General features: G+C 43.9%; 1 protein-coding gene across 5 annotated transcripts in view; it reads left to right on the top strand.

The window, feature by feature from the left end:
* LOC139373302 (cingulin b) overlaps positions 1-26759 on the top strand; it is a 58270-nt gene that overhangs the window by 22139 nt on the left and 9372 nt on the right. For 2 of the 5 annotated variants that reach the window (XM_071113681.1, XM_071113683.1), the window contains exons 2-9: positions 2807-3947; positions 4028-4122; positions 4673-4742; positions 17556-17680; positions 18014-18152; positions 18487-18699; positions 21594-21742; positions 23811-23931. In XM_071113681.1, coding sequence (XP_070969782.1) covers positions 2835-3947; positions 4028-4122; positions 4673-4742; positions 17556-17680; positions 18014-18152; positions 18487-18699; positions 21594-21742; positions 23811-23931 — 2025 coding nt within the window. In that variant the 5' untranslated portion in view covers positions 2807-2834. Of the gene's footprint in view, positions 1-2806; positions 3948-4027; positions 4123-4672; positions 4743-17555; positions 17681-18013; positions 18153-18486; positions 18712-21593; positions 21743-23810; positions 23932-26759 lie in introns of all 5 variants that reach the window. The other 3 variants (XM_071113678.1, XM_071113682.1, XM_071113680.1) reach the window with 3 other exon arrangements.

Raw genomic sequence — 26759 nt, 5'->3', positions numbered from 1 at the left:
ACAGCTCAAGGCACATGTAGCCTATATATCTATACCAATACAAACACACAAACTATCAAGGTCAAATAGGGGAGAGGCGTTGTGCCGTGAGGTACAGCCTGGAATCAAACCAGGGCCTGTAGTGACGCCTCTAGCACTGAGATGCAGTGCCTGAGACCACTGTGCCACTCGGCAGGTTATGGTCAATAATATCAAGATGGTGTATAGATACTGAGAAGGAACAATGTAGCTGTGTTCGAATAGTAATACTAACTGTACTATTTGTGATGTAAATTGAGTATGTAGTATGCTTTTAGTTAGTAGATGTCGACCGATTTAATCGGAATGGCCGATTTTAATTAGGGCCGATTTCAAGTTTTCATAACAATCGGTAATCTGCATTTTTGGACACCGATTATGGCCGATGACATTGCACTCCACGAGGAGACTGCGTGGCAGGCTGACTACACATCGACAACAGCCACCCTCGAAGCATCGTTACCCATCGCACCACAAAAGCCGCGGCCCTTGCAGAGCAAGGGGAACAACTACTTAAAGGTCTCAGCGAGTAACGTCGACGATTAAAACGCTAATAGCGCGCACCACCGCTAACTAGCTAGCCATTTCACATCGGTTACACCAGCAGCTCTTCACTGTGCGTCAAACATTGCGCTGTTTATGACTTCAAGCCTATCAACTCCCGAGATTAGGCTGGAAATACTATAGTGCCTATAAGAACATCCAATAGTCAAAGGTATATGAAATACAAATGGTATAGAGAGAGAGAGAGAGAGTCCTATAATAACTACATCCTAAAACTTCTTAACTGGGAATATTGAAGACTCATGTTAAAAGGAACCACCAGCTTTCATATGTTCTGAACAAGGAACTTAAATGTTAGCTTTTTTACATGGTACTTTTACTTTCTTCTCTAACACTTTGTTTTTGCATTATTTAAACCAAATTGAACATATTGAACATATTCATTTTATTTGAGACTAAATTGATTTTTATTTATGTATTATATTAAGTTAAAATAAAAGTTCATTCAGTATTGTTGTAATTGTCATTATTACAAATATATAAAAATCGACATCAGACTTTTTTGGTCCTCCAGTAATCAGTATCGGTGTTGAAAAATCATAATCGGTCGACCTCTAATAGTTAGTATGCCAAAGGTTCCCAGATGTCGTACTAAATTAGCCAAAATATGAAGTATTCAAGTAGTGAACACTATTTCCGTTCTTTTAAGGCCCATAATGCAATTCTTCAGAAAATGGGCATGGCTTCACAACATTTTCAGATTTTAAGTAAATGGCAGAAAATATGCAGCCGAAGTCCGATGAGCGTGGATGAAAATGTTTTGCTCAACATTTGTCATAATTAATTAAAGCAATGTGATGACTTTTCAAATAGGTTACGTTTCACGTTATGTTGGCTGACAATTTGTTAGATATCTTACAAAACGCATAGCATGTCATTACGGCAGTATGTACCGGTATGTTAGCTAGCTACCTAACGTAATGTTAGTTGGCTACTAATACATCGGATTTGCCAGTATATTAACACACCTGAAGTCGTATAACAGTGACTGCCATAGACTCAAATAAGAAAAGTTAACATTTGCTGTTAAATTAGGTTGTTTTTTTCACATTGTTGTGAAATTTCAGATATCAAAATGGGATCGTGGACATAAAACAAAGTTGGAGAGAAAGCGGACACTTTCTCTTGAACTACGTTTTTCATATAGCCTACCTTTTTTAGGAGAAGTATTTTCAGATGGAGACATATGGGTGATCAACATTTATTTCTAGGCAATGTAGTTAAACTATTTAGAAAGATAACTGTGTGCTTCTCCGCCAATGCATAGGCTATAGCCTATTATTCTATTTAATGGAGACCACATGCACACCTGATCTCGGACGCAGAGGTAGGCTATGGCTATTGAACTTGAATCACCAAGAATGATGAGCGTGGACACTTGCACATTCTCTTGAGCTACGTTTTGCATATAGGATATAGCTTATCTTTTTATGAGCGGGCAGCATGAAAAATTCTGACCACGTCACAATGATCGCTATCAGACCCGCAGGCCCTCAAAACCCACTCTCTTCAGTCATTCTCTTTCTCCTACTCTCACGCATTACACCCACGCAGAAAGGACTACACCAGCACAAAGAAATGCTCAGTGGCATAATTGTCTCAATGAATACTTTACATCCTGTGAGAAAAGTTATTGTAAAGAATAGGGTATCATGAAGATATGCCATATCTCATACTATAGCAGTTGCATCATACTTTTTGTCCTTATGCAACAGTGGGTCATACACTATGCAAGTATAAAGTAAGGTCTGGGAATTGAAGTAGGAGAAATATGAAGAAGATCCAAGCGGATGTCAATCCGTATAATGGAGGTCATATGCAAACCCCATCAATGGCCGTACTGTGGTGGCAGGCAGCAGTGACTAAGAGGAAACTAAACAGCCCCAGGCAAATTCTAGGCTAGTAGAGAAACAGTGAGACACCAGACTGAGATGTGTATTTCTTGTGGACAGTATGTCTTTGTGAGAATGAAAGCGGTGCACTAAGTGGATGATTAACTGTGTGATGCGAGTCAGTTTCAGTGAATGCATTGTGCCAGTAACCTGCTCATTGTCAGGTGTAGAACCTGAAACACAATAGCTTTGATAGAAATGGAGAGACTTGTTAGGATGAAGAGAACAAATATTATTTTGACTTCTGTACAACTGTTCTTTACTTTACTTGTGAAGCTGGCTGTCAACTGCAATGTGTGTGGACTGATTTAGAATTTCACCCTCTGCCCAAGTATCCTCTAGCCCAACCAGGAAGTCAAAATGGCCCTCTCCACAGACAGGAAGCCTCCACTTGACTACGGTGTCCAGATCCGCTTCATCAAGGACCTCCATGACACTGGCGGGGGCTACCCCGAAAAGACCAGAGGGGGCAGCGGCGCCATGCCCCCCTCCAACAAGTACGGGGTGGCCGTCCGGGTACAGGGCATCTCCGGCCAGCCCTACGTGGTGCTGAAGGATGGGGAGAAGGGAGACTCGTATGGGGTGCAGCTGAAGACCCAGCAGGTCCAGTCACAGAACCCCAACTCAGGCCTCTCCTCGCCCTACAACAGTCTGCCCCAGAGAAAGGAAGGGGGGGAGATCCAGAACCCTTACGCCCCTACTGGACAAACACTCAGCTTTCCGGTCTCTCCAAAGTCCACACCAGAGGGCGAGGGCAGGGAGGACTTTGGGAGTCCTTTCAAGAGACCTCCTGGGGATGGCCAGGCTGGGAGCCAGAGAGAGGGTGAGGGTGGGCCCCGGAGGGAAGGACAGATGAAGGTAAAGGTCAAGGAAGAACCCAGTCCCACAGCAGCAGAACCCTACAGAGTGGATATGAAGGAGAGAGGTTGGGTCAATGGGGAGGAATTTAATGAGGCAGGGCTCAAACCGGTTAGTCCCAGAGGGGCCAGACAGAATGGGGTGGGGCTCGGTGGTTTGCTGGGCAGAAATGGACTTGATTCGTCCATCCCAGAACCCCTTCCTCCAGCGTCATTCAATGAGGCGATTGTTCCTGCCATCGACAAGACCTCCCTGGCGCCTATCAACAAGCTGATCAGCAAGTTCAACATTGGCACTCCTACTGGACAGAGTAGGGGGCGCTCCGGAACAAGGCTGCGGCTCAAGTTCGATGAACGCAGACGCTCCAGAAGTCTGGATGCTTGCAAAGACGTTCATCATCAGGTCTCCCCTCCTTCGCCAACTCCCAACACTACCTCCTTGCGCTTTTCCTCCACCTCCTCATCCACGTCATCCACACCTCCGTACAGTAGCCTAGGAATGAGCCCTGTCTCAGTTGCCAAGGTGACAGCCCTCCCTGGCCCCAAGCTGAGCTTTATAAAGTCACCTGGGAAGTTAGTCAAGGATACCCCTCCTGCCATCCCACCAAAGAAGACAGTAAGTAACAAGTTTAGTTTTTTTGTGTTTGAGCAGTATAATGTATTTGTTCTGACCCTCAATATCTTTTACCATTGAAGGGTATGCCGGCCCCTCTGAGGAATCAGAGTGTAGAGGTCATCAGTGGAGAGGAACCACAAACCAAACAAGCTGTCTACACCATCCTGAAAGAGGGGTAAAGAAATTTACAAACATGTGACCTGGAACACTGTTGCTTCCGAGTCTCTGCTGTTACATTGTGATAGACGTTATCGTGGTGGTGGTAAAAACCAAGAGATCCTACACAAGCTTGAATTGGGCAATGTTTCACTGTAAATTATAATTTATTTTGTTACTCCTGTACCAAAAATGTCCTGTACTCTCAGACAACAATTGCTCATATGAGTAATGTATAATATGTATGTATGTGTGTGTGTGTGTGTGTGTGTGAATGCTGATTGGCTGACAGCCGTGGTATATCAGACCGTATACCACGGTATGACAAAACCATTTGTTTTTCCTGCTCTAATTATGTTGGTAAACAGTTTATAGTAGCAATAAGGCACCTCTGGGGTTTGTGATATATGGCTAATATACCTTTGCGTCGTGCCTAAGAACAGCCCTTAGCATGTTGGCCATACCCCCTCGGGCCTTATTGCTTAATTATAATGTTTACCACTTGCATTCATAGGTATCCTTATCTTACTAAAGCTCAACTTCATGTAATTTTCTGCCCTCTGCATTAGGACCAGTGAGAGTGATTTATCCATCAAACGTAAAGGCAACCTAGTCTACGAGACGACCAGTGGTGCTAAGGTAAGAATGAAAGTGTTGTTTTTTTTAAGGAAATTATGGCCTCCCGAGTTGTGCAACAGTCTAAGGCATTGAGGCGTCACTACAGACCGGTTCGATCCCAGGGTGTGTCACAGCTGGCTGCGACTGGGAGACCATAAGGCGCTTCACAATTGGGCCCAACGTCATGAGGGTTTGGCTGGCCGGGGATTTCCTTGTCCCATTACGCTCTAGCGACTCCTTGTGGCGGGCTTGGCGCCTTACAAGCTGACTCCGGTCGCCAGTTGGCCGTTTTTTCCTCCGACACATTGGTACAGTTGGCTTCCGGGTTAAGCGAGCAGTGTGTCAAGAAGCAGTGCAGCTTGGCAGGGTCGTGTTTCGGGGAACGCATTGGCTCTCGACCTTCGCCTCTCCCAAGTCCATAAGGGAGTTGCAGCGATGGGACTTTACCTACCAATTAGATAATCACGAAAAAGGGGGGAAAGTGTTTGTACTGCTGTGTGCTTATTCAGCCGAGATTGACCCATTTTAGTGTGCTCATATCAAAGAAAAAGTGTTTTTTTATATAAATGTGTGTGCTTGAGCTTTGTATGTAAGAGTAACAGCTTGAGGATGTGTGTGTTCTCTGTACATATAAGAGGGAGTTTGTATAACCTTTATAGTAATATTCTGTGTCTCCAAGAGCTCCGTTTTGACACCCCAAAAATGTGGAGATTAGATCAAGCGGCTCGCAGGGTATTTAAAATGATACGGTCAGTTTTGGCAACAGTCAGCATTTTTGCACTGTCAAAATTGTATTCTCCTCTGTACAGTTTGTTCCTGCTGTCAGTAGCCTATATTTGTGTACAGCAGTCTTATTTTCTTTATGCATATGATATTTACAGGGTGGCTGAGGATCCAAGTTTTTCTGAACCCCTCTTCCTGACAGCTAAAAGTCTATTTTCTACTTCATGCACAGTTTCTGTTCTACTCGTAGAGAACAGGCTAGTCTGGCAAATGGTGCTCGTTTTAATAATGTTAGATCAAAGCTGAATCAATGTCTGCAAGATCACAAAGCTGGTATTCTACATAACTGAATATAATAGTATAACGTTACTATAAGACAGAACATCACTTCATTTGTGATGAGATTTTAGGATGATTGTGCAAATGGTAAAATTTCTCACATGTTGCCAAAACTTTGCAGCGCGCACCACTAGAAAAAAAGATACTGAAAAGAAAGCAACAATTTCAACAATTTTACTGAGTTATGGTTCAGATAAGGAAATCAGTGAATTGAAATAAATGCATTAGGCCCTAATTTTCGGGGAACAATTAAGTAGCTTACTGTGATTGTTTTCAATTAAAACCATTTTTTTTATATATATAAATGGCTTCTTAGTGAAGAGTTAGAATTGTGGAAGTGGTCCGAGTGGGGAGGGGAAAACTGAAAAATAGCTGTTATTGGCAGAGGTTTGGAACTCTCTTATTGGTTTATTAGCAAATGTACCTTCTAGTGATGTCACCAGGCAGGCCAAACTCCATCCCACAGGCTGAAATTTCAGGTGTTTTTTTCCCCAACAGCTCTCACATGAAAATAATATTACCATACTTTTCACAATTTTATAGTATTATTCCAACCTCGTAGGGTGGAAATGTATATAAAACACAGACAAATCACGTTTTTTGCTGCACTGGGCCTTTAACACCATCTGCTCTAAACTTTGCACACTGTACATAATTCAAAACAACACTACTTTGAAACAACACTGTATAACTCAAGGTCTAAAATCATATCCCCATGAAACTGATTGAGATTAAGTGGTTTGTATGCAGATGCTGCATGGATATTTCACCTGTAAAACTTATCGTTCATGATTGACAGTGAGAAATCTGAAGGGAGGGTTGTGACGGCCCTGAATTATTTTGAGCCGTCTCAGTGCTTCTCCTTCCAATAGGGTGCTTTCCCTTTAATTCCCAATTAAATAGCCAGCATCAGCTGCGCAAAAGTGGCGTTTGTGATGGAGACGTGACTGAGGATGTGTTCCCGAAGCTTCTCTATTCCGGTTGTTTTGTTGCTGTTAAACGTGTGTTTTGTAGCCTGAGAGTTTACCCAGGATCGGATCCACTCTTTGCGTCCGTGGACTACTCCTCTCTATTCTTCGTGGCCTTTCTCCGCTGGAGATCTGTTGGCGGATTGGATTGTCTGACTGACCGACTGACTACCACCTTTTTGGTATACGGTATTTCATTTGTTTTGATATGATGTATACGGTGATGATTTATGTAGTTAGATGTAGTTGAGGAATTAGTAAGAGCAGATACGCTTTAAAGTTCTGTGGTAAAATTGTTATATTGATTGTATGATTTAATACTGGGTTTACGCTACACGGAATGAACGGACAAACATTGCGTGACAAAAGTCACTTGAGTTCACTGAACTCCTTTACCGGGCTGGACTCTTTTTAGGCCCGAGGTACAGGACATTTCTGGAGGAACCAGAACTCATTGTGTTATATTATTATGTGTGTGTAATCCATTGATGTTGCTAATACAACCCACGCAAAAGAATAGTTGTTTTTGAAGTTCTTTCAATGTTTTAAGGGTTTATGAAAAGTTGATTTCCCTTCTGACGTTTACATAAGTCCTTTGTAATGGTGTAGACTTGACGGACCAGATGGGACTCATTCCCTCCCAACCTAAAAGGAGAAACCAATGTTTTCTCTGGTAGGCACAACCTACCTGGCACCCCTATAAAAAAAATAACCTCAAGTCAAAACCGTTACATAAAAAATGGCACCCCAGATGGGACAGCTCAACATTGAGAACTAACCAAAGCAAATATTTTGTGTGGAATTAAAACAATGGATTCACCCCAAGATAATGTGCTCATCCATTTCATACCTGTCAATGGGAATACACAGGGCCATTCTGACCATCAAGCTGACAACACAAATCATAATGGGAATGGAGATAATGGAGTTGATTTGGGCCAGAGCCCTGGGAATCTGAATGCTCGGTCTGGACCACAGGCCACAGGAGGTCTAACCAGTTACTCACTTATTGACATGGATCTGTGTGAAAGTACTGAGCCAGCCCTCTATCTGACACCCAACCTTCCTCCATTGTCTGGTTTATCTCCAGAGGTTGTAGTTTTACAACTTCAAGGTGACATCCTTGATATTCGTCGGACTCAACAACATCTCCAAACTCTTATCCACGATAAATTCAAATGTCTGAGGGAAGAGCAACAACAGAGTGCCATGGAATTCAGAAACTCACTGAGCACTCTAACCCACACGCTGAAAGAGCTCAGTGAGAGTGGAAGACGGGAAATTACTGGTGCCATGGACAGGCAGTTTGACTACCAACGAAACCAACTCACTGCCACTCTCCAATGGCGCCTGCAACATCATCACACTGAGGTCCTCAAGGACGTTAATTCTGTTTTTTCTCCCATGGTTAACACTGTAGACCACTTGCAAACAGAGCTCTCTAATTGTGTTAAAATGTTGGATGACGTGTCTGTGGACATGGCCTCCATTAAACACAACTCCTTACACAGAGTTTCTCTAGTGTCCACTTCTGTTCAGACCACTGAGGGCCAAGCTGGCACCTCTGAAGAGCCAAGACAAGGCCATGCTACAGCCACCCCTTGCAGGATGCAATCCACCATGCATCCTGGTGTTCATTTTCATTGTCCGATAACTCCCTTCCCCTCTACTTCCTCAATCCCTCCTAGCTCGTTTGTTCATGGTGATTTGAGTAGACGTCATGTGGGGGCGATGCCCATTAAATTGCAATTTCCCACCTTTGGGAAAAAAGATGACAGTCCTGATCCGCTAATGTACCTAGAAAGATGTCGTGACTTTCTTGCCCTCAATCCCCTGGCTGACGAAGAACTCCTTGCCACATTGAGGAATGTGTTGCATGGGACAGCTCGAGACTGGTGGGATGTGGCACGTCTCACCACTACCTCCTGGGCTGACTTTGAGGCCAAGTTTTCCTCTGCATTTCTGTCTGAGGACTACACAGATGAGTTGGCAGACAGAGTCAGGAATCGAGTACAAAGAGAGAAAGAGAGTATCCGTGACTTTGCATACGGTTACCACTCCCTGTGCAGAAGGTGGAAACCTGGCATTGAGGAGGAAGAGGTCATTAAATTGATTTTGAAGAACATCAACCCACTACTAGCCAGTCAACTCCGAGAACGAGTCACCACTGTCGATGGACTGGTTCGCTTGGGACAGCAGTTTGAGAGGGACAGAGAATGCCAACAGCAATATGACCAAAGAAAGAAACAGACACCCAAACAGTTACCCAAGACAGACCATCAACAACAGCCAGAGTCTCAAGCCATGACCCCTCTCATGTTCTGTTGGAGATGTAGCCAAAAGGGACATTCTTCAGCTACATGTCCAAGACCGTATCAAGAAAACCCTTCCAGAAACCACAAATCACAACAGGCCAACACACCTAACTCTCTTCGCAGGAATGACCATCCTTCTCTGGGTGCTTTAACCAGAGCTGAAATCCCAAGAGTCACTGCCTACGCCCCCCCATCGACATCCCCTTCCTTTCAGTTCATACCGCACCAACTGGTGTTACCCCTGTCCATAGGCCCATGGACAGGAAGAGCCATCCTGGACACCGGGTCATCCTACACACTGCTCAATGAGAAACTGTGGAAGGAGGTTAAAGGTCCGCAATACAACTTGAAGCCGTGGACAGAAGGTCCACTCTATCTGGCGGATGGTGAGGCTAAACGACCCCTTGGATGGAGTGAGGTAGAGTTCCGCCTGTGTAACCGCTCCTATATGATTCCTTCGGTGATCCTACAAACCAAGAACCTTGCTTTTCCTGTCGTGTTGGGAATTGATTTCATGTACTTCAGTGGTGTCCAGATTGATATCGCACACAATTGCTACTGGTTTCCATACAATCCGAGCAAGAAGCATTTCTTCCAATCAGAAGCTACGAAGTTACATGATTGGGGTTCAAATGTGGCAGTCTTCTCTGCCGTTGCTCCGTTACCACTAACCCTTGATAATCCTTCTGACGATCTCCTTTTACAGGCTGTAAGAAGAGCTCAGCTGGAACATCCAGAGGAGTTAAGGCTGTTGGAACAGCTGCAGAATAATGCTGATGTATGTACTTCAAGGCTAGGACGCACCGGGCTCCTGAAGCACAAAATATTCCTTACACAGGAAATGCCGATCAAGCAAAAGCCATATCGTTTGTCCCCAGCGAAGCTAATCATCCAAAAGGGACTCATTAATGATATGTTAACACAAGATATAATAGAACGTTCCTCCTCTCCTTGGGCTGCTCCTGTTGTCCTCATCCCAAAAAAGACTGGTGGTCTTAGATTTTGTGTGGACTATAGGAAGACCAACAATGTTTCCCAGACTGATGCCTATCCTTTTCCTACCATCCACGAGATCCTGGAGTCATTGTCTGGCGCTGTTGTGTTCACTACCCTTGACCTCAATAGTGGTTATTGGCAAGTTGAGATGGACCAGGAAAGCAAGGACAAGACTGCTTTTGTCTGTGCTGAGGGCTTGTTTTCCTTTAAGGTGATGCCTTTTGGATTAAAGAATGCACCTGCCACTTTCCAAAGACTGATGGAGATTGCGTTAGGTGAGCTCAAAGGGAAGATCTGTTTCGTCTACCTGGACGATATAATTATCTACTCCCAGAACAGAGAACAACACTTTCAAGATCTTCAAGCAGTGTTGGACAAGCTAAGAGAAGCTGGTCTGACCGTGAATATGAAGAAGAGCAACTTCTGCCAAACTTCCCTGAAGTTCCTTGGCCATATTGTGTCTTTCGACGGCATTCATGTGGATCCTGAAAAGACCAAGGCGGTACAAGATTTTCCTGTGCCAACCACACTCAAGGCCCTTCAACGGTTCCTTGGGATGGCTGGATGGTACCATCGGTTTGTGTCGAACTTCTCCCAGGTGGCAGAACCCCTCAACGCGTTGAAGCGAAAAGGAGTGAAATTCCTATGGACGGCAGAGTGCCAGACATCCTTTGAAACCCTGAAACGACACCTCGTCACACCTCCCATTTTAGGTCATCCCAACTTTGATTCCCCTTTTGTTGTTTACACTGATGCAAGTGATGTTGGACTTGGTGCTGTCCTAGTCCAACAGACTGGACTTGGCACTGAAGAAGTGTTAGCGTTCGCCAGTCGGACATTGAATGGAGCAGAACGGAACTACTCCACAACCGAGCAAGAGTGCCTTGCAGTTGTCTGGGCTTTGGAAAAGTGGAGGTACTACCTGGAGGGAAGACACTTCACTGTGGTCACTGACCATTCCTCCCTTGTGTGGGTGTTCAAGACCAACAAACCAAGCACCAGACTCATAAGATGGGCTCTACGGTTGCAAGAGTTCACCTTTGCAGTAGAATACAGGAAAGGAAAATACAACACTGTTCCAGATGCCTTATCCAGAGCTCCTGCTTGTGGCAACGGTGGCCCGCATCTTACATGTGCTACTGTCCTGTCAAGCAGTCGAGACTCGCCCAAAGCAGACTTTCCCATCTCTGATGAGACCATATGGAAAGCCCAACAGGATGATCCAGAAGTACAGGCTTTGTACCAGACTATCCTGGAAGATGGAGAAAAGATGGTCAATCCTACCACAAAGCTGACCATCCTGGAAGACAAAGTCTACCGTGTTGTACAACTACCACACAGAACCCTCTACCAATTGTACATACCTGAAACTCTACGCCTACAACTGCTTCAACATTTCCATGAAGACCCATTAGCTGGTCATTTGGGCAGGTTCAAAACCTACAAGCGGTTGCAAGCGTTACTGTACTGGCCACATCTGAGCATGGATGTGAAGTCACACATCCGAAACTGTCAGGTTTGTCAAATGTACAAACCAGAAGGTAGAAAGCCTGCTGGCAAGTTGCAGCAAACGGTGGTTACCCGACCTTGGGAAATGCTAGGAGTGGATTTGATGGGTCCATTTCCTAGAAGCTCCAATCAGAATGTGTACATGCTTGTGTTTGTTGATTATTATTCAAAGTGGGTGGAACTCTTTTCCCTGCGTCAGGCCACAGCAAGGACCGTCTCTAACATCCTTACGAAAGAGATCCTGACTCGCTGGGGAGTGCCTGATTACATCCTGTCTGATCGAGGTTCCCAATTTGTCTCTGATCTCTTTGAGGAGACCTGCCAAAGATGGAACCTGAGACAGAAGTTGACCACGGCCTATCACCCACAGACCAATCTCACTGAGAGAGTAAATCGAACCTTGAAGACAATGATTGCTTCCTATGTAGGGATCCAGCACAAACACTGGGACAAGCACCTTCACGAGTTTCGATTTGCCCTGAATTCTGCTGTGCAAGAGTCCACTGGAGTCACACCTGCAGAGCTGAACCTAAGTCGTCCCCTCCGAGGACCCTTGGATATGGTGCTACAGCCCCAGCAGATTACTCCAGACGCTGCTTGCTATGACCAGGTAGTCCATCTCCATGACTTGAGAGCTCTTGTCTCAAAGAACATGACCCAGGCTCGACTCAAGCAGAAGAGAAATTATGATAAGAACAGACGAGACATGCAGTTTCAGCTTCGTGATCGGGTGTGGCTTCGCTCTCATCCTTACTCGAAAGCTGAACAATTCTTCTCTGCCAAGCTCGCTCCTAAATGGCAAGGACCATATAGGATTGTGGAGCAGATGGGCCCTTTGAACTACCGAGTGGTGAAAGAGATGTGCCTTCCAGGGCAATGGTCGGCTTTTTCCAGGGGAGGGGGTGTGTGACGGCCCTGAATTATTTTGAGCCGTCTCAGTGCTTCTCCTTCCAATAGGGTGCTTTCCCTTTAATTCCCAATTAAATAGCCAGCATCAGCTGCGCAAAAGTGGCGTTTGTGATGGAGACGTGACTGAGGATGTGTTCCCGAAGCTTCTCTATTCCGGTTGTTTTGTTGCTGTTAAACGTGTGTTTTGTAGCCTGAGAGTTTACCCAGGATCGGATCCACTCTTTGCGTCCGTGGACTACTCCTCTCTATTCTTCGTGGCCTTTCTCCGCTGGAGATCTGTTGGCGGATTGGATTGTCTGACTGACCGACTGACTACCACCTTTTTGGTATACGGTATTTCATTTGTTTTGATATGATGTATACGGTGATGATTTATGTAGTTAGATGTAGTTGAGGAATTAGTAAGAGCAGATACGCTTTAAAGTTCTGTGGTAAAATTGTTATATTGATTGTATGATTTAATACTGGGTTTACGCTACACGGAATGAACGGACAAACATTGCGTGACAAAAGTCACTTGAGTTCACTGAACTCCTTTACCGGGCTGGACTCTTTTTAGGCCCGAGGTACAGGACATTTCTGGAGGAACCAGAACTCATTGTGTTATATTATTATGTGTGTGTAATCCATTGATGTTGCTAATACAACCCACGCAAAAGAATAGTTGTTTTTGAAGTTCTTTCAATGTTTTAAGGGTTTATGAAAAGTTGATTTCCCTTCTGACGTTTACATAAGTCCTTTGTAATGGTGTAGACTTGACGGACCAGATGGGACTCATTCCCTCCCAACCTAAAAGGAGAAACCAATGTTTTCTCTGGTAGGCACAACCTACCTGGCACCCCTATAAAAAAAATAACCTCAAGTCAAAACCGTTACAGGGTGACCAACATGTTTTGTGTTAAATTAGAGGTAAAGAAACATGCACAGAACTTGATTTGGACTTTAGCTGTAGGGGAAAGGGATACAGGCGTGCGCGGGACAGGACGGTTACCTACAGATCCACAGCCTTGGCCTAGTATTAATTCTATGCAGACATTCATTTTATGTGTGCACATGGCAACCTCCAGGTATGACCACTTGTGTATGTATATGAGCTGTCATTTATATCTCATTACATAGCCTTTTGTGTGACTGTAGCTACTAACCATGTAAATCATCTGTGGGGTATCTTGACAACAGAGCATCTGAAGAGAAAAGCTGATTAGGATGGGCCCAGTCAGTGTTTTTAAGAGCTCTGTCATTGGGATCTATCAATAATTGTGTGGGGCCCAGTGTTATGGTGGTATCCATGGTGATGCTGTGAAGGGTGGCCGTCTTAACTCATCACCACAAGTGGTGGCTCTTGAGACATTTTGGCCTGAGGGGGGTGGTAAAATGGACTGGCACCGTTATAGGACTGCTCTAATAATGAGATGCCATTTTCAAACACCATTGTTCCCCAAGGCTAGTTCTGGTTCAAGACTTGCGCTTTGTTTGAATACCCATACTAACATACGGTATAACACTTAATATATATACCATTAGTTCATTTTAGTATACTGTAAACGAACGGTATCCTTTCAGTTGAGTGTACTAGCGCTTCGCCTGTCTACCGGAAGTTGATGCTGTTGCTATGCAACTTCTTCCAAGCTTGTTACCATAACAAATACTAGCTAGACATCTTACGACTTCATTAACAATGTCCATTGAGAAAGCACAACTATACCACTTAGCTAAGCTAAGAATGACATGAATAATCAAGTTAATAAACGTTTGGTAGTTAGCATATCGTTAATATACTGGCAATTTTCATGTCTTAGTAGCCAACTAACGTTAGGTAGCTCACTAACATTACAGTAGTTGCTTGTATGTACTGTTATGATATGCGGTTCGTAAGGCTAGCTTAGCCTACAAATTGTCAGCCAACATAACTTATTGAAAAGTCATTACTTTATTACATAGCTTAACATTTGTCATAATTAGTTAAAGTAAGAATTTGTAGCCGCTCTTGTCGGATTTAGGCGGCATATTTTCCAAAATGTTCTTCAAATCTGAAAATCTAATGAAGCCTGCCCATTTTCTGAAGAATTTCATCATGGGCCCTAAAAGCATGGAAATACTGTCTACTGCTTGTATACTTTGTATTTTGGTGAATGTAGTACGACATCCGTGAACCTTTGGCATACTAACTATATTGGGGTGGCAGGTAGCCTGGTAGGAGTGTTGGGCAAGTAACCGAAAGGTCGCTGGATCGAATCCCCGGACTGACAAGGTAAAAATATATTCTGCCCCTAAGCAAGGCAGTTAACCCACTGTTACCCAGATGCCGAGGATGTGGATTTAGATTTAAGGCAGCCTCCTGCACCTCTCTGATTCAGAGGGGTTGGGTTAAATGCGGAAGACGCACAACAATGCATTCAACTGAGTGTAACTGACTAGGTATCCCCCTTTCCCTTTTATATCCATACTATGACCAATAAGCATACTACATACACAATTTGTCTTAAATAATGCGGTTAGTATGAGTTTTCGAACACCGTTTAGGTCTAAATACTACACCTATACACTTTATATACAAAGTATATGGACACCACTTCAAATTAGTGGATTTTGCTATTTAAGCTATACCCCTTGTTGACAGGTGTATAAAATCGAGTACACCGTCACGCAATCTCCTTTGACAAACATTGTCAGTAGAATGGCCTTACTGAAGAGCTCAGTGGCTTTCAACTTGGTACCTTCATACATAGGATGCCACCTTTCCAACAAGTCAGTTTGTCAAATTTCTGCCCTGTTAGAGCTGCCCCGGTCAACTGCAAATGCTGTTATTGTGAAGGGGAAATGTCTCGGAGCAACACTTCGCGGCTCAGCCAAGCTCACAGAGCGGGACCGCAGGGTGCTGAAGCGCGTAAAAATCGTCTGTCCTCAGTTGCAACACTCACTATCGAGTTCCAAACTGCCTCCGGAAGCAACGTCAGCAGAAGGACTGTTCGTCGGGAGCCTCGTTAAATAGGTATCCCTGGCCGAGCAGCCGCACGCAAGTCTAAGATCAACATCTGAATGCCAAGTGTCGGCTGGAGTGGTGTAAAGCTTGCTGGCATTGGACTCTGGAGCAGTGGAAACGCATTCTGTGGAGTGGTGAATCAAGTTTCACCATCTGGCAGTCCGACGAACTAACCTGGGTTTGGCGGATGACAGGAGAACGCTACCTGCCCCACTGCAAAGTTTGGAGGATGAATAATAGTCTGGGGTTGTTTCTTCATGGTTTGGGCTAGGCCCCTAAATTCCAGTGAGGGGAAATCTTAATCCTACAGCATACAATCACATTCTAGACGATTCTGTGCTTCCAACCTTGGCAATAGTTTGTGGAAGGCCCTTTCCTGTTTCAGCATGACAATGCCCCGTGCACAAAGCAAGGTCCATACAAAAATGGCTTGTTGAGATCGGTGTAGAAGAACTTGACTGGCCTGCACAGATTCCTGACCTCAACCCCATTGAACACCTTTGGGATGATTTGGAACGCCGACTGCGAGCCAGGGCTAATTGCCCAACATTGGTGCACAACCTCACTAAAGCTCTTGTGGCTGAATGGAAACAAGTCCCACCCCCCCACCCCCACAGGATTGTTCCAACAACTAGTGGAAGTCTTCCCAGAAGAGTGGAGGCTTTTTCTAGCAGCAAAGGGGGGACCAACTCCAAAGTAATGCCCATGATTTTGGAATGAGATGTTCGATGGAGCAGGTCTCCACATACTTTTGATCAAGTAGTGTATCAACATTTCTTAATAGCTTGGATACCATTAGTAATAGTTTAATTCTGCTTAAGCGTACAGTATAGGCAGCCAGAGATTTGACAATCCTAGTACAAATATAGTATAACGTGTTCTCTTCACTCTACTAGATATGATTGTTGGTTCAACTCCGTGTTTAAGTGCTCTCTGAACATCAGTAGATTGTTTTGGCTGGCTCTAGGGCAGTGTTAAATGGTATACTGGTATCAGTGAAATAGCAGACATATAGAGTTTCTCTGCTACCTGTGTGGTGGAACACAAGCTGGTGTGTTGGGTTACTTGAAGCAGGTGGTGTGCGTGCGTGCCTCCTACGGCCAGAAGGAACACCTGTTATCTAATTTGTATGATATTCAGTATTGAATGTACTATTCATTTATAGATTTCCCTCAAAGATATAGCTAGCAGCTAACTGGCCTGTCCATTGGCTAAATTATATTATTTCTACTGTCCAGTTCATAGTCAATTCAACTCTACATTACATTACCCCTCTTTACAAACAGATAAAACCAAAACAAAGTGATTTGCCAGTTTCCTTGAGGAGAGCAGAATCTCTGCAGCACAGACCATAATCTATCACTGATAATATGTGAGAGGAATGTTAGTTCCGCAGGGCAAAACTTTACCCTCATCCGTATTGTCACTGAGCAACACTGAGCAACATCCAGTCTGTGTTCCAAATGCCAACCTATTCCCTACATGGTACCCTACTGTGGGCCCTGGTCAAGAGTAGTGCTATTTGGGACGCAGAGCCATTATACAGTTTCACGTGACTATGCCATGCATGAAACGCATAGAAACCATGTTTGATACCATTCCACTTATTCCGCTCCATCCATTACAAGCACGGGCTCACCAATTAAGGTGCCACCAACCTGTGAATGACACCCCCTAGCACTATTTGATGGTGTATATTGTAGATACTGCGCTTTGGTGATAACATTGATGCCAATCTGTATCAATTTATTTGTTGCCAACAATGTAGTGTTGAATGCAGGTTTCTAGGCATTTCTGATGGGGTAGTGAATTGTAGATTGAAAGGGGGATACCTAGTCAGTCTCTGAATCAGAGGTACAGAGGGCTGCCTTAATCGACATCCACGTCTTCGGCGCCCGGGGAACAGTGGGTTAACTGCCTTGCTCAGAGACAGAACGACAGATTTTTACCTTGTCAGCTCAGGGGATTCGATCCAACAACCTTTCGGTTACTGGCCTAATGCGCTAACCACTAGGCTACCTGAGTACACCGCTGAATGCCGTACAATATATAGTAGGTACAGTTGTATGTACATTGACTTGTCTCCTCTCAGGTTCCTCCTAAACAAGGGTCTCATGAGAATCTGAAGAAGGAGTTGGAGCAGCGTCTGAATGAGAACCACCAGCTTCAGGAACAACTGGACCGCAACAAAACCGAACTACAGATGGCCCAAGAAGAGTAAGCTAGGCTTCACACACCTATGGCCGGGTTTGTTTGTCACAGATTAGGCCTAGCCCTGGACTAAAATGCACTTTTTAAATAGACTAGGTTTAATCTGTGTCTGGAATCTGTGTGCATTTGCAGTGCACGTGTGTTAAGACCCCCAAAAGTCACCGTATGTATTTATTCTACATTTTGTTGTCAGAATATAGACAACCTATGGATTGCACCTTTAAGCAGCCCATTCATCTCCTGCTGCTTTAATTGTTCGATTGATGGATTGATTGTCTAATTGACTGACACGTTAATGGGTATATTGATTGGGGTATCGATTTCTGTCTTCCCTATCAGGTTGACCCAGCTGCGGATGGCCAGAGAGGGGGCAGAGTCTCGGGTGCGTCAACAGGAAGACCAGCTGGCTGAGCTTCAGGAGGAGCTGAGGGGAATGCCAGAGAACACACCACAAACCGACTCCATGTCACTGCAGACGGTACGGCAAGAATGATTTTAAAAATATATATATATATATATATTTAACTAGCCAGTTAACAACATTCTTATTTACAATGATGGCCTAGGAACAGTGGGTTTAACTGCCTTGTTCAGGGGCAGAACGACAGATTTGTACCTTGTCAGCTCGGGGATTCGATCTAGCAACCTTTCGGTTACTAACCATTAGGGTACCTGCCGCCCCAATGATGATGTCTTGCATTTATGTTGCACTCTTCAAACTGCTTTACATTGTTTGGGGGCATTTTATGAACTCCCAGGTGATGAACGGCAGCCATTCAGTGCTATTTACACACACTCTCTCTCCCTTGCAGGATGTGATGTCGTTGCAGGCGGACCTGGCGGAGGCGGCAATGTTGCGCCAGCGTCAGGAGGAGGTACTGCGTCAGAGGGAGAGAGCGCTGACTGCCCTGAAGGGGGCGCTGAAGGAAGAGGTGGGGAGCCACGACCAGGAGATGGAGGCCCTCAGGGAGCAATACAGCCAGGACATGGAAACCCTGAGAAGCACCATGGAACAGGTGTCACAGGTGGATACGTTGGTTTGTGTTTGTGTGGAAGTTTCATTCCAAAATGCTATATATCCATTTTCAGAAATCTTGGTAAATTAGCTTTTATTGTTTTTAAAGCTGTTGAGAGATAGTGAGTGAAAACTATCTAAGCATGGCATAGGGTTGTTCAATGACAGACATGTATTTGTTTCAAATCTATCACTTGACATATCCGCCTCGCTCTCAGAGAAATAAGTAGTACGCTAGTTTTTACACGGTCAAATATAACATTACGAAATGAATGAACTGTACAAAGTATACATTTGTGACATCACTATTAAAAAAAAAAATCAAAAAAATATTCAACACAGTAATATGAGATCTGTATGTAAAACATTTACATTTGAAATGTTAGTCATTAGCAGATGTTCTTATCCAGAGCAATAAACATGAAGTGCATTCATCTTAAGATGGCTAGGTGAGGCAACCACATATCACTGTGAATATACAGGATACAAACATTACATTCCAGCTAAACAACGGATATATAACGTTTTGCCCCAAAAAATCTATGGATAAAAAAAAACTGAACAGTAATAATTTACACACACATGAAGGTACCCATAAGAAATCATTTCTGATGAAATAACACATGCGAAATTGGTGGATATAGCGTTTTGGAAATTAACCCTTCATATGTCAAATGTTCAGTGTTTCGCCATCCAATCCCAATTTACCCCTTCATTAGTTAAATCCGGTATGGTAGTGCTGAAATGGAACAACACAGTATATGCATTGGTTGGAGGTCCCTGAGAAACGGGGACTGGTTTATTTATGTCCGTCTGTATGTATCAGGGGATGAAGGCTCATAATAATTGCTGGGACGGCGCAAATGGAATGGCATCAAACACATGAAACCATGTTTGACGTATTTTATACTATTCCACTGGCTGCTCCAGACATTCCCACGAAAAACAGAAACCTTACTTGCATAAGTATTCAGACCTTTTGCTATGAAACTTAAATTGAGCTCAGGCGCATCCTGTTTCCATTGATAATCCTTGAGGTGTTTATTCAACTTGGAGTTCACCTGTGGTTAATTCAATTGCTTGGACATGATTTCTAAAGAGACTCTGTCAGAGCAAAAACCAAGCCATGAGGTTGAAGAAATTGTTCGTAGAGCTCCGAGAGAGTATTTAAAACAGTTTAATCAATTTTAGGCTGTAACGTAAAAACATGTGGAAAAGGTCAAGGGGTCTGAATACTTTCCGAATGCACTGTATGTACATTGGAAGTCAGAAGTGTACATACACTTAGGTTGGAGTCATTAAAACTTGTTTTTCAACCACTCCACAAATTTCTTGTTAACAAGCTATGGTTTTGGCAAGTCGGTTAGGACGTCTACTTTGTGCATGACACAAGTCATTCTTCCAAAAATTGTTTACAGATGATTATTGTTTACAGATTATTTCACTTATTTACTGTATCACAATTCCAGTGGGTCAGAAGTTTACATACACGAAGTTGACTGTGCCTTTAAACAGCTTGGAAAATTCCAGAAAATGATGTCATGGCTTTAGAAGCTTCTGATAGGCTAATTGACATAATTTGAGTCAATTGGAGGTGTACCTGTGGATGTATTTCAAGGCCTACCTTCAAACTCAGTGCCTCTTTGCTTGACATCGTGAGAAAATCAAGACATCAGAAAATAAATTGTAGACCTCCACAAGTTTGGTTCATCCTTGGGAGCAATTTCCAAACACCTGAAGGTACCACGTTCATCTGTACAAACAATAGAATGAAAGTATAAACACCATGGGACCACACAGCCATCATACCACTCACAAAGGAGATGTGTTCTGTCTCCTAGAGATTTAGGTGCGAAAAGTGAAAATCAATTCCAGAACAACAGCAAAGGACCTTGTAAAAATACTGGAGGAAACAACAGGAACAAAAGTATCTATCCACAGTAAAACGAGTCCTATAATTGACATAACCTGAAATGCCGCTCAGCAAAGAAGAAGCCACTGATCCAAAACCTCAATTAAAAAGCAAAACTACGGGTTGTAACTGCACACGGGGACAAAGATTGTATTTTTTGGAGAAATGTCCTCTGGTCTGATAAAACAAAAATAGGACTGTTTGGCCATAATGACCATTGTTATGTTTGGAGGGAAAAGGGTGATGCTTGCAAGCCGAAGAACACCATCCCAACCGTGAAGCACGGGGGTGGCAGCATCATGTTGTGGAGTTGCTTTGCTGCAGGAGGGACTGGTGCACTTCACAAAATAGATAGCATCTTGAGGGAGGAAAATTGTGGATATATTGATGCAACATCTCAAGACATCAAATGGGTCTTTCCAAATGTACAATGACCCCAAGCATGCTTCCAAAGTTGTGGCAAAATGGCTTAAAGACAACAAATTAAAGGTATTGGAGTGGCCATCACAAAGCCCTGACTTCAATCCAATAGAAAATATGTGGGCAGAACTGAAAGTGTGTGCGAGCAAGGAGGCCTACAAACCTAATTCAGTTACACCAGCTCTGTCAGGAGGAATGGGCCAAAATTCATCCAATTTATTGTTGGAAGCTTGTGGAAGTCTATCCAAAACATTTGACCCAAGTTAAACCATTTTAAGACATTGCTACCAAACACTCAATTAGTATATGTAAAATTCTGACCCACTGGGAATGTGATGAAAGAAATAAAAACTGAAATTAATCATTCTCTCTACTATCATTCTCTCTACTATGACATTTCACTTTCTTAAAATAAAGTGGTGATCGTAACTGACCAAAGACAGGGAATTTTGACTAGGATTAAATGTCAGAGATTGTGGGAAACTGAGTTTTTAAATGTATTTGGATAAGGTGTATGTAAACTTCTGACAGTATGTGTACCATATGTCTGATCTCTTCCTGCTATGTGTTAGTCCCAGCAGCAGATTGAGGAGGAGAGGCAGAGGGTGAATGATGCCATGCTCTGCCTGGAGGAGGAGCTAGAGAGCTGCAGGGACCAGGGAGGCCAGTGGAGGAAGCAGCTGGAAACCACCACAGAGGAGCTTCACAGCACCAAGCAGGAGTGAGTGCCTCAATATAATTATTTCATTGGCTGTAGTATATCAATGGTGCGTCATACACGTCTCTACACCTATGAAGTCGTCTTCATATTAGCTTTAAACTAGTAGTCTTTGTCAGGTCAGTTTTCTATTGTCTTGACCTATGATCCAAAATACCAGATTGTGGCACCTTATCAGTGGCAGCCCCTTACCTGGTATTCTAAGGCAGTGTTTAGCAATGCTGGTCCTCAAATACCCCCAACATTACATAGTTTTGTTGTAGCCCTTGACAAACACACCTCATTGAACTCATTGAGAACTTCATGATTAGTTGAGAAGTTGAATCACGTGTGCTTGTCCAGAGTTACAATACAAATGTGTAATGTTGGGGGTACTTGAGGACCAGGGTTGGGAAACACTGTTCTAAGGCAAACTTACACATATGATTGCTAAAGAGTACTGATTTTGGTGGTCCCTGCCCTCCCTAAATGACTACTGACCCGTAGCACTCATGTCTGTAGCCATGAAGTGCTTAGAAAGGCTGGTCATGGCTCACATCAATACCATTATCCCAGAAACCCTAGACCCGCTCCAATTTGCATACCGTCCCAACAGAGCCACAGGTCATACAATCTCTATTGCACTGCACTTTCACACCTGGACAAAAGGAACACCTATGTGAGAATGCAATTCATTGACTACAGCTCAGCGGTCAACACAATTGTGCCCTCAAAGCTCATCACTAAGCTAAGGACCAAACACCTGCTACTGGATCCTGGACTTCCTGACAGGCTGCACACACAGATCCTTATCACGGGGGCTCCTCGGGTGCGTGCTCAGCCCCCTCCTGTACTCCCTATTCACTCATGACTGCACGGCCAGGCACGACTCTAACACCATCATTTGCCGATGACACAATAGTGGTAGGTTTGATCACTTACAACGATAAGACAGCATATAAGGAGAAGGTCAGAGACCTTGTATTCGGTGCATGTGTCAAATAAAATTTGATTTTCAGCTAGCGCTAGTCTGCTGTACCTGCTCCAAAACACCTGTAATTTTCATCCTATAGCTTGTTCTCCATCTTTTAAGTAGTGAGCACACATGTTTTCAGCACTTTTGTTTCCAGGACTGATCAAAACAAATTTCTTCATGCTCGCTCTCTCTGCAGCAGACATAGTAAGCACTATGTTTGTAACAAAACATTGCAACAAAATCAGAGTATTGAATTGTAGTACATATAGAATCATGAGTCATGCGAATCTCAATACATATCGTATCGGCACCTAAGCATTGTGATAATATTGTATGGTCCCTGGAAATTCCCAGCCCTGCTAAAGGGAGACCGTTTGCTCCCGAGTATTTTAATTAATAGGAGTCTGTTTCGGAACACCTGAGTTAGCAATGTCATACTTTCCTAAGATGTTTGCCGATGGTAACACCTTTATTTTTTTTATTTTTTGGGGGATTGCATTTGAATACTTACATTTTTTGTTGAAACTGTAATGTGTCCAGTGGCTTGGGTTCTGACCTGAAATGTTAAATGTTATTATATTCCCTCCCTTTAATACATGTGCCTTAGCAGGAACGGGGAGCAGAGCAACACACCAACATGAGCAAGAAACTCACTGACTGTTTGGTTTGAGTAGAATAGTTTAGTCTCATGGGGCCAAATCTTTAACTTGAGTTCTGTTCCTCAAATAACATGCTCGTATCAAGTTTTGATGCTGCCCAAAGTGACTTTTGATCTGATCATTAGAAGAATAAATACTAACTACAATCTACTGAGCAAATATCAATCAAGATTTATTTACCAATTTCTATAACTTCTCAAATGAATTTCAAGCTATTTTTATTAATCAAGCCATCTTGACAAATTATTCATCTAAGTAATCATATCAACTATAAACAGACATATGATCTAAACTATTGAAGTGAACGATGATACAGTTTTCAATGTATTGAGATTTGTTCAGATTCCTAGAAGGCAACAGGTTTGTGACGGTGTGAAGATTCAAAAAGTGTTCATTGTTTGGTGTGCATTAGCTGTTGTGTTCACATGGTTATTGTACATGCTCTGTGTTTGTGTAGGCTCATGAGAGCACGTTTGGAGAAGGAAGAGTTTGAGGGGGAGCTGAAGGAGCTTCAGGATTCACTGATGTCAATGAAGAAGCAGATGCCTGGCTTTGACGAGGCAGACTCTTATGCAGAGGTAAGCTTCTACATGGTCACAATACACACATTCTTACACACAGTGCCTTCCGAAAGTATTCACACGGCTTTACTTTTTCCACATTTTGTTGTGTTGCCACTGGAATTTAAAATGGATTCAGTTTAGATTTTTTTTGTCATTGGCCTACACACCATACCCCATAATGTCAAAGTAGAATGCTTTTTATAGCAAGCCTAAATAAGTTCAGGAGTAAAAAATGGCTTAAGGCACATAATGACTTGCATGCAATCTGTGTGCAATAATAGTATTTAACATGATTTTTGAATGACTACCTCATCTCTGTACCCAACACATGCAATTATCTGTAAGGTCCCTCAGTTGAACAGTTAATTTTAAACACAGATTCAACCACAAAGACGGGAGGTTTTCCAATGCCTCACAAAGAAGGGCACCTATTGGTAGATGAGTAAAACTAAAAACAGCAGACATTGAATACAACTTTGACTATGGGGAAGTTATTAATTCAAATCAAATCAAATCAAATTTTATTTGTCACATACACATGGTTAGCAGATGTTAATGCGAGTGTAGCGAAATGCTTGTGCTTCTAGTTCCGACAATGCAGTAATAACCAACAAGTAATCTAACTAACAATTCCAAAACTACTGTCTTGTACACAGTGTGAGGGGATAAAGAATATGTACATAAGGATATATGAATGAGCGATGGTACAGAGCAGCATAGGCAGATACAGTAGATGGTATCGAGTACAGTATATACATATGAGATGAGTATGTAAACAAAGTGGCATAGTTAAAGTGGCTAGTGATACATGTATTACATAAGGATACAGTCGATGATATAGAGTACAGTATATACGTATGCATATGAGATTAATAATGTAGGGTAAGTAACATTATATAAGGTAGCATTGTTTAAAGTGGCTAGTGATATATTTACATCATTTCCCATCAATTCCCATTATTAAAGTGGCTGGAGTTGAGTCAGTGTCAGTGTGTTGGCAGCAGCCACTCAATGTTAGTGGTGGCTGTTTAACAGTCTGATAGCCTTGAGATAGAAGCTGTTTTTCAGTCTCTCGGTCCCAGCTTTGATGCACCTGTACTGACCTCGCCTTCTGGATGATAGCGGGGTGAACAGGCAGTGGCTCGGGTGGTTGATGTCCTTGATGATCTTTATGGCCTTCCTGTGACATCGGGTGGTGTAGGTGTCCTGGAGGGCAGGTAGTTTGCCCCCGGTGATGCGTTGTGCAGACCTCACTACCCTCTGGAGAGCCTTACGGTTGAGGGCGGAGCAGTTGCCGTACCAGGCGGTGATACAGCCCGCCAGGATGCTCTCGATTGTGCATCTGTAGAAGTTTGTGAGTGCTTTTGGTGACAAGCCGAATTTCTTCAGCCTCCTGAGGTTGAAGAGGCGCTGCTGCGCCTTCTTCACAATGCTGTCTGTGTGAGTGGACCAATTCAGTTTGTCTGTGATGTGTATGCCGAGGAACTTAAAACTTGCTACCCTCTCCACTACTGTTCCATCGATGTGGATAGGGGGGTGTTCCCTCTGCTGTTTCCTGAAGTCCACAATCATCTCCTTAGTTTTGTTGACGTTGAGTGTGAGGTTATTTTCCTGACACCACACTCCGAGGGCCCTCACCTCCTCCCTGTAGGCCGTCTCGTCGTTGTTGGTAATCAAGCCTACCACTGTTGTGTCGTCCGCAAACTTGATGATTGAGTTGGAGGCGTGCGTGGCCACGCAGTCGTGGGTGAACAGGGAGTACAGGAGAGGGCTCAGAACGCACCCTTGTGGGGCCCCAGTGTTGAGGATCAGCGGGGAGGAGATGTTGTTGCCTACCCTCACCACCTGGGGGCGGCCCGTCAGGAAGTCCAGTACCCAGTTGCACAGGGCGGGGTCGAGACCCAGGGTCTCGAGCTTGATGACGAGCTTGGAGGGTACTATGGTGTTGAATGCCGAGCTGTAGTCAATGAACAGCATTCTCACATAGGTATTCCTCTTGTCCAGATGGGTTAGGGCAGTGTGCAGTGTGGTTGAGATTGCATCGTCTGTGGACCTATTTGGGCGGTAAGCAAATTGGAGTGGGTCTAGGGTGTCAGGTAGGGTGGAGGTGATATGGTCCTTGACTAGTCTCTCAAAGCACTTCATGATGACGGAAGTGAGTGCTACGGGGCGGTAGTCGTTTAGCTCAGTTACCTTAGCTTTCTTGGGAACAGGAACAATGGTGGCCCTCTTGAAGCATGTGGGAACAGCAGACTGGTATAGGGATTGATTGAATATGTCCGTAAACACACCGGCCAGCTGGTCTGCGCATGCTCTGAGGGCGCGGCTGGGGATGCCGTCTGGGCCTGCAGCCTTGCGAGGGTTAACACGTTTAAATGTCTTACTCACCTCGGCTGCAGTGAAGGAGAGACCGCAAGTTTTCGTTGCAGGCCGTGTCAGTGGCACTGTATTGTCCTCAAAGCGGGCAAAAAAGTTATTTAGTCTGCCTGGGAGCAGGACATCCTGGTCCGTGACTGGGCTGGATTTCTTCCTGTAGTCCGTGATTGACTGTAGACCCTGCCACATGCCTCTTGTGTCTGAGCCGTTGAATTGAGATTCTACTTTGTCTCTGTATTGACGCTTAGCTTGTTTGATAGCCTTGCGGAGGGAATAGCTGCACTGTTTGTATTCGGTCATGTTACCAGACACCTTGCCCTGATTAAAAGCAGTGGTTCGCGCTTTCAGTTTCACACGAATGCTGCCATCAATCCACGGTTTCTGGTTAGGGAATGTTTTAATCGTTGCTATGGGAACGACATCTTCAACGCACGTTCTAATGAACTCGCACACCGAATCAGCGTATT

The sequence above is a fragment of the Oncorhynchus clarkii genome, chromosome 18 (assembly GCF_045791955.1).
Source record: "Oncorhynchus clarkii lewisi isolate Uvic-CL-2024 chromosome 18, UVic_Ocla_1.0, whole genome shotgun sequence".
NCBI lineage: Eukaryota > Metazoa > Chordata > Actinopteri > Salmoniformes > Salmonidae > Oncorhynchus > Oncorhynchus clarkii.
This window is presented reverse-complemented; position numbering and strand designations above follow the sequence as displayed.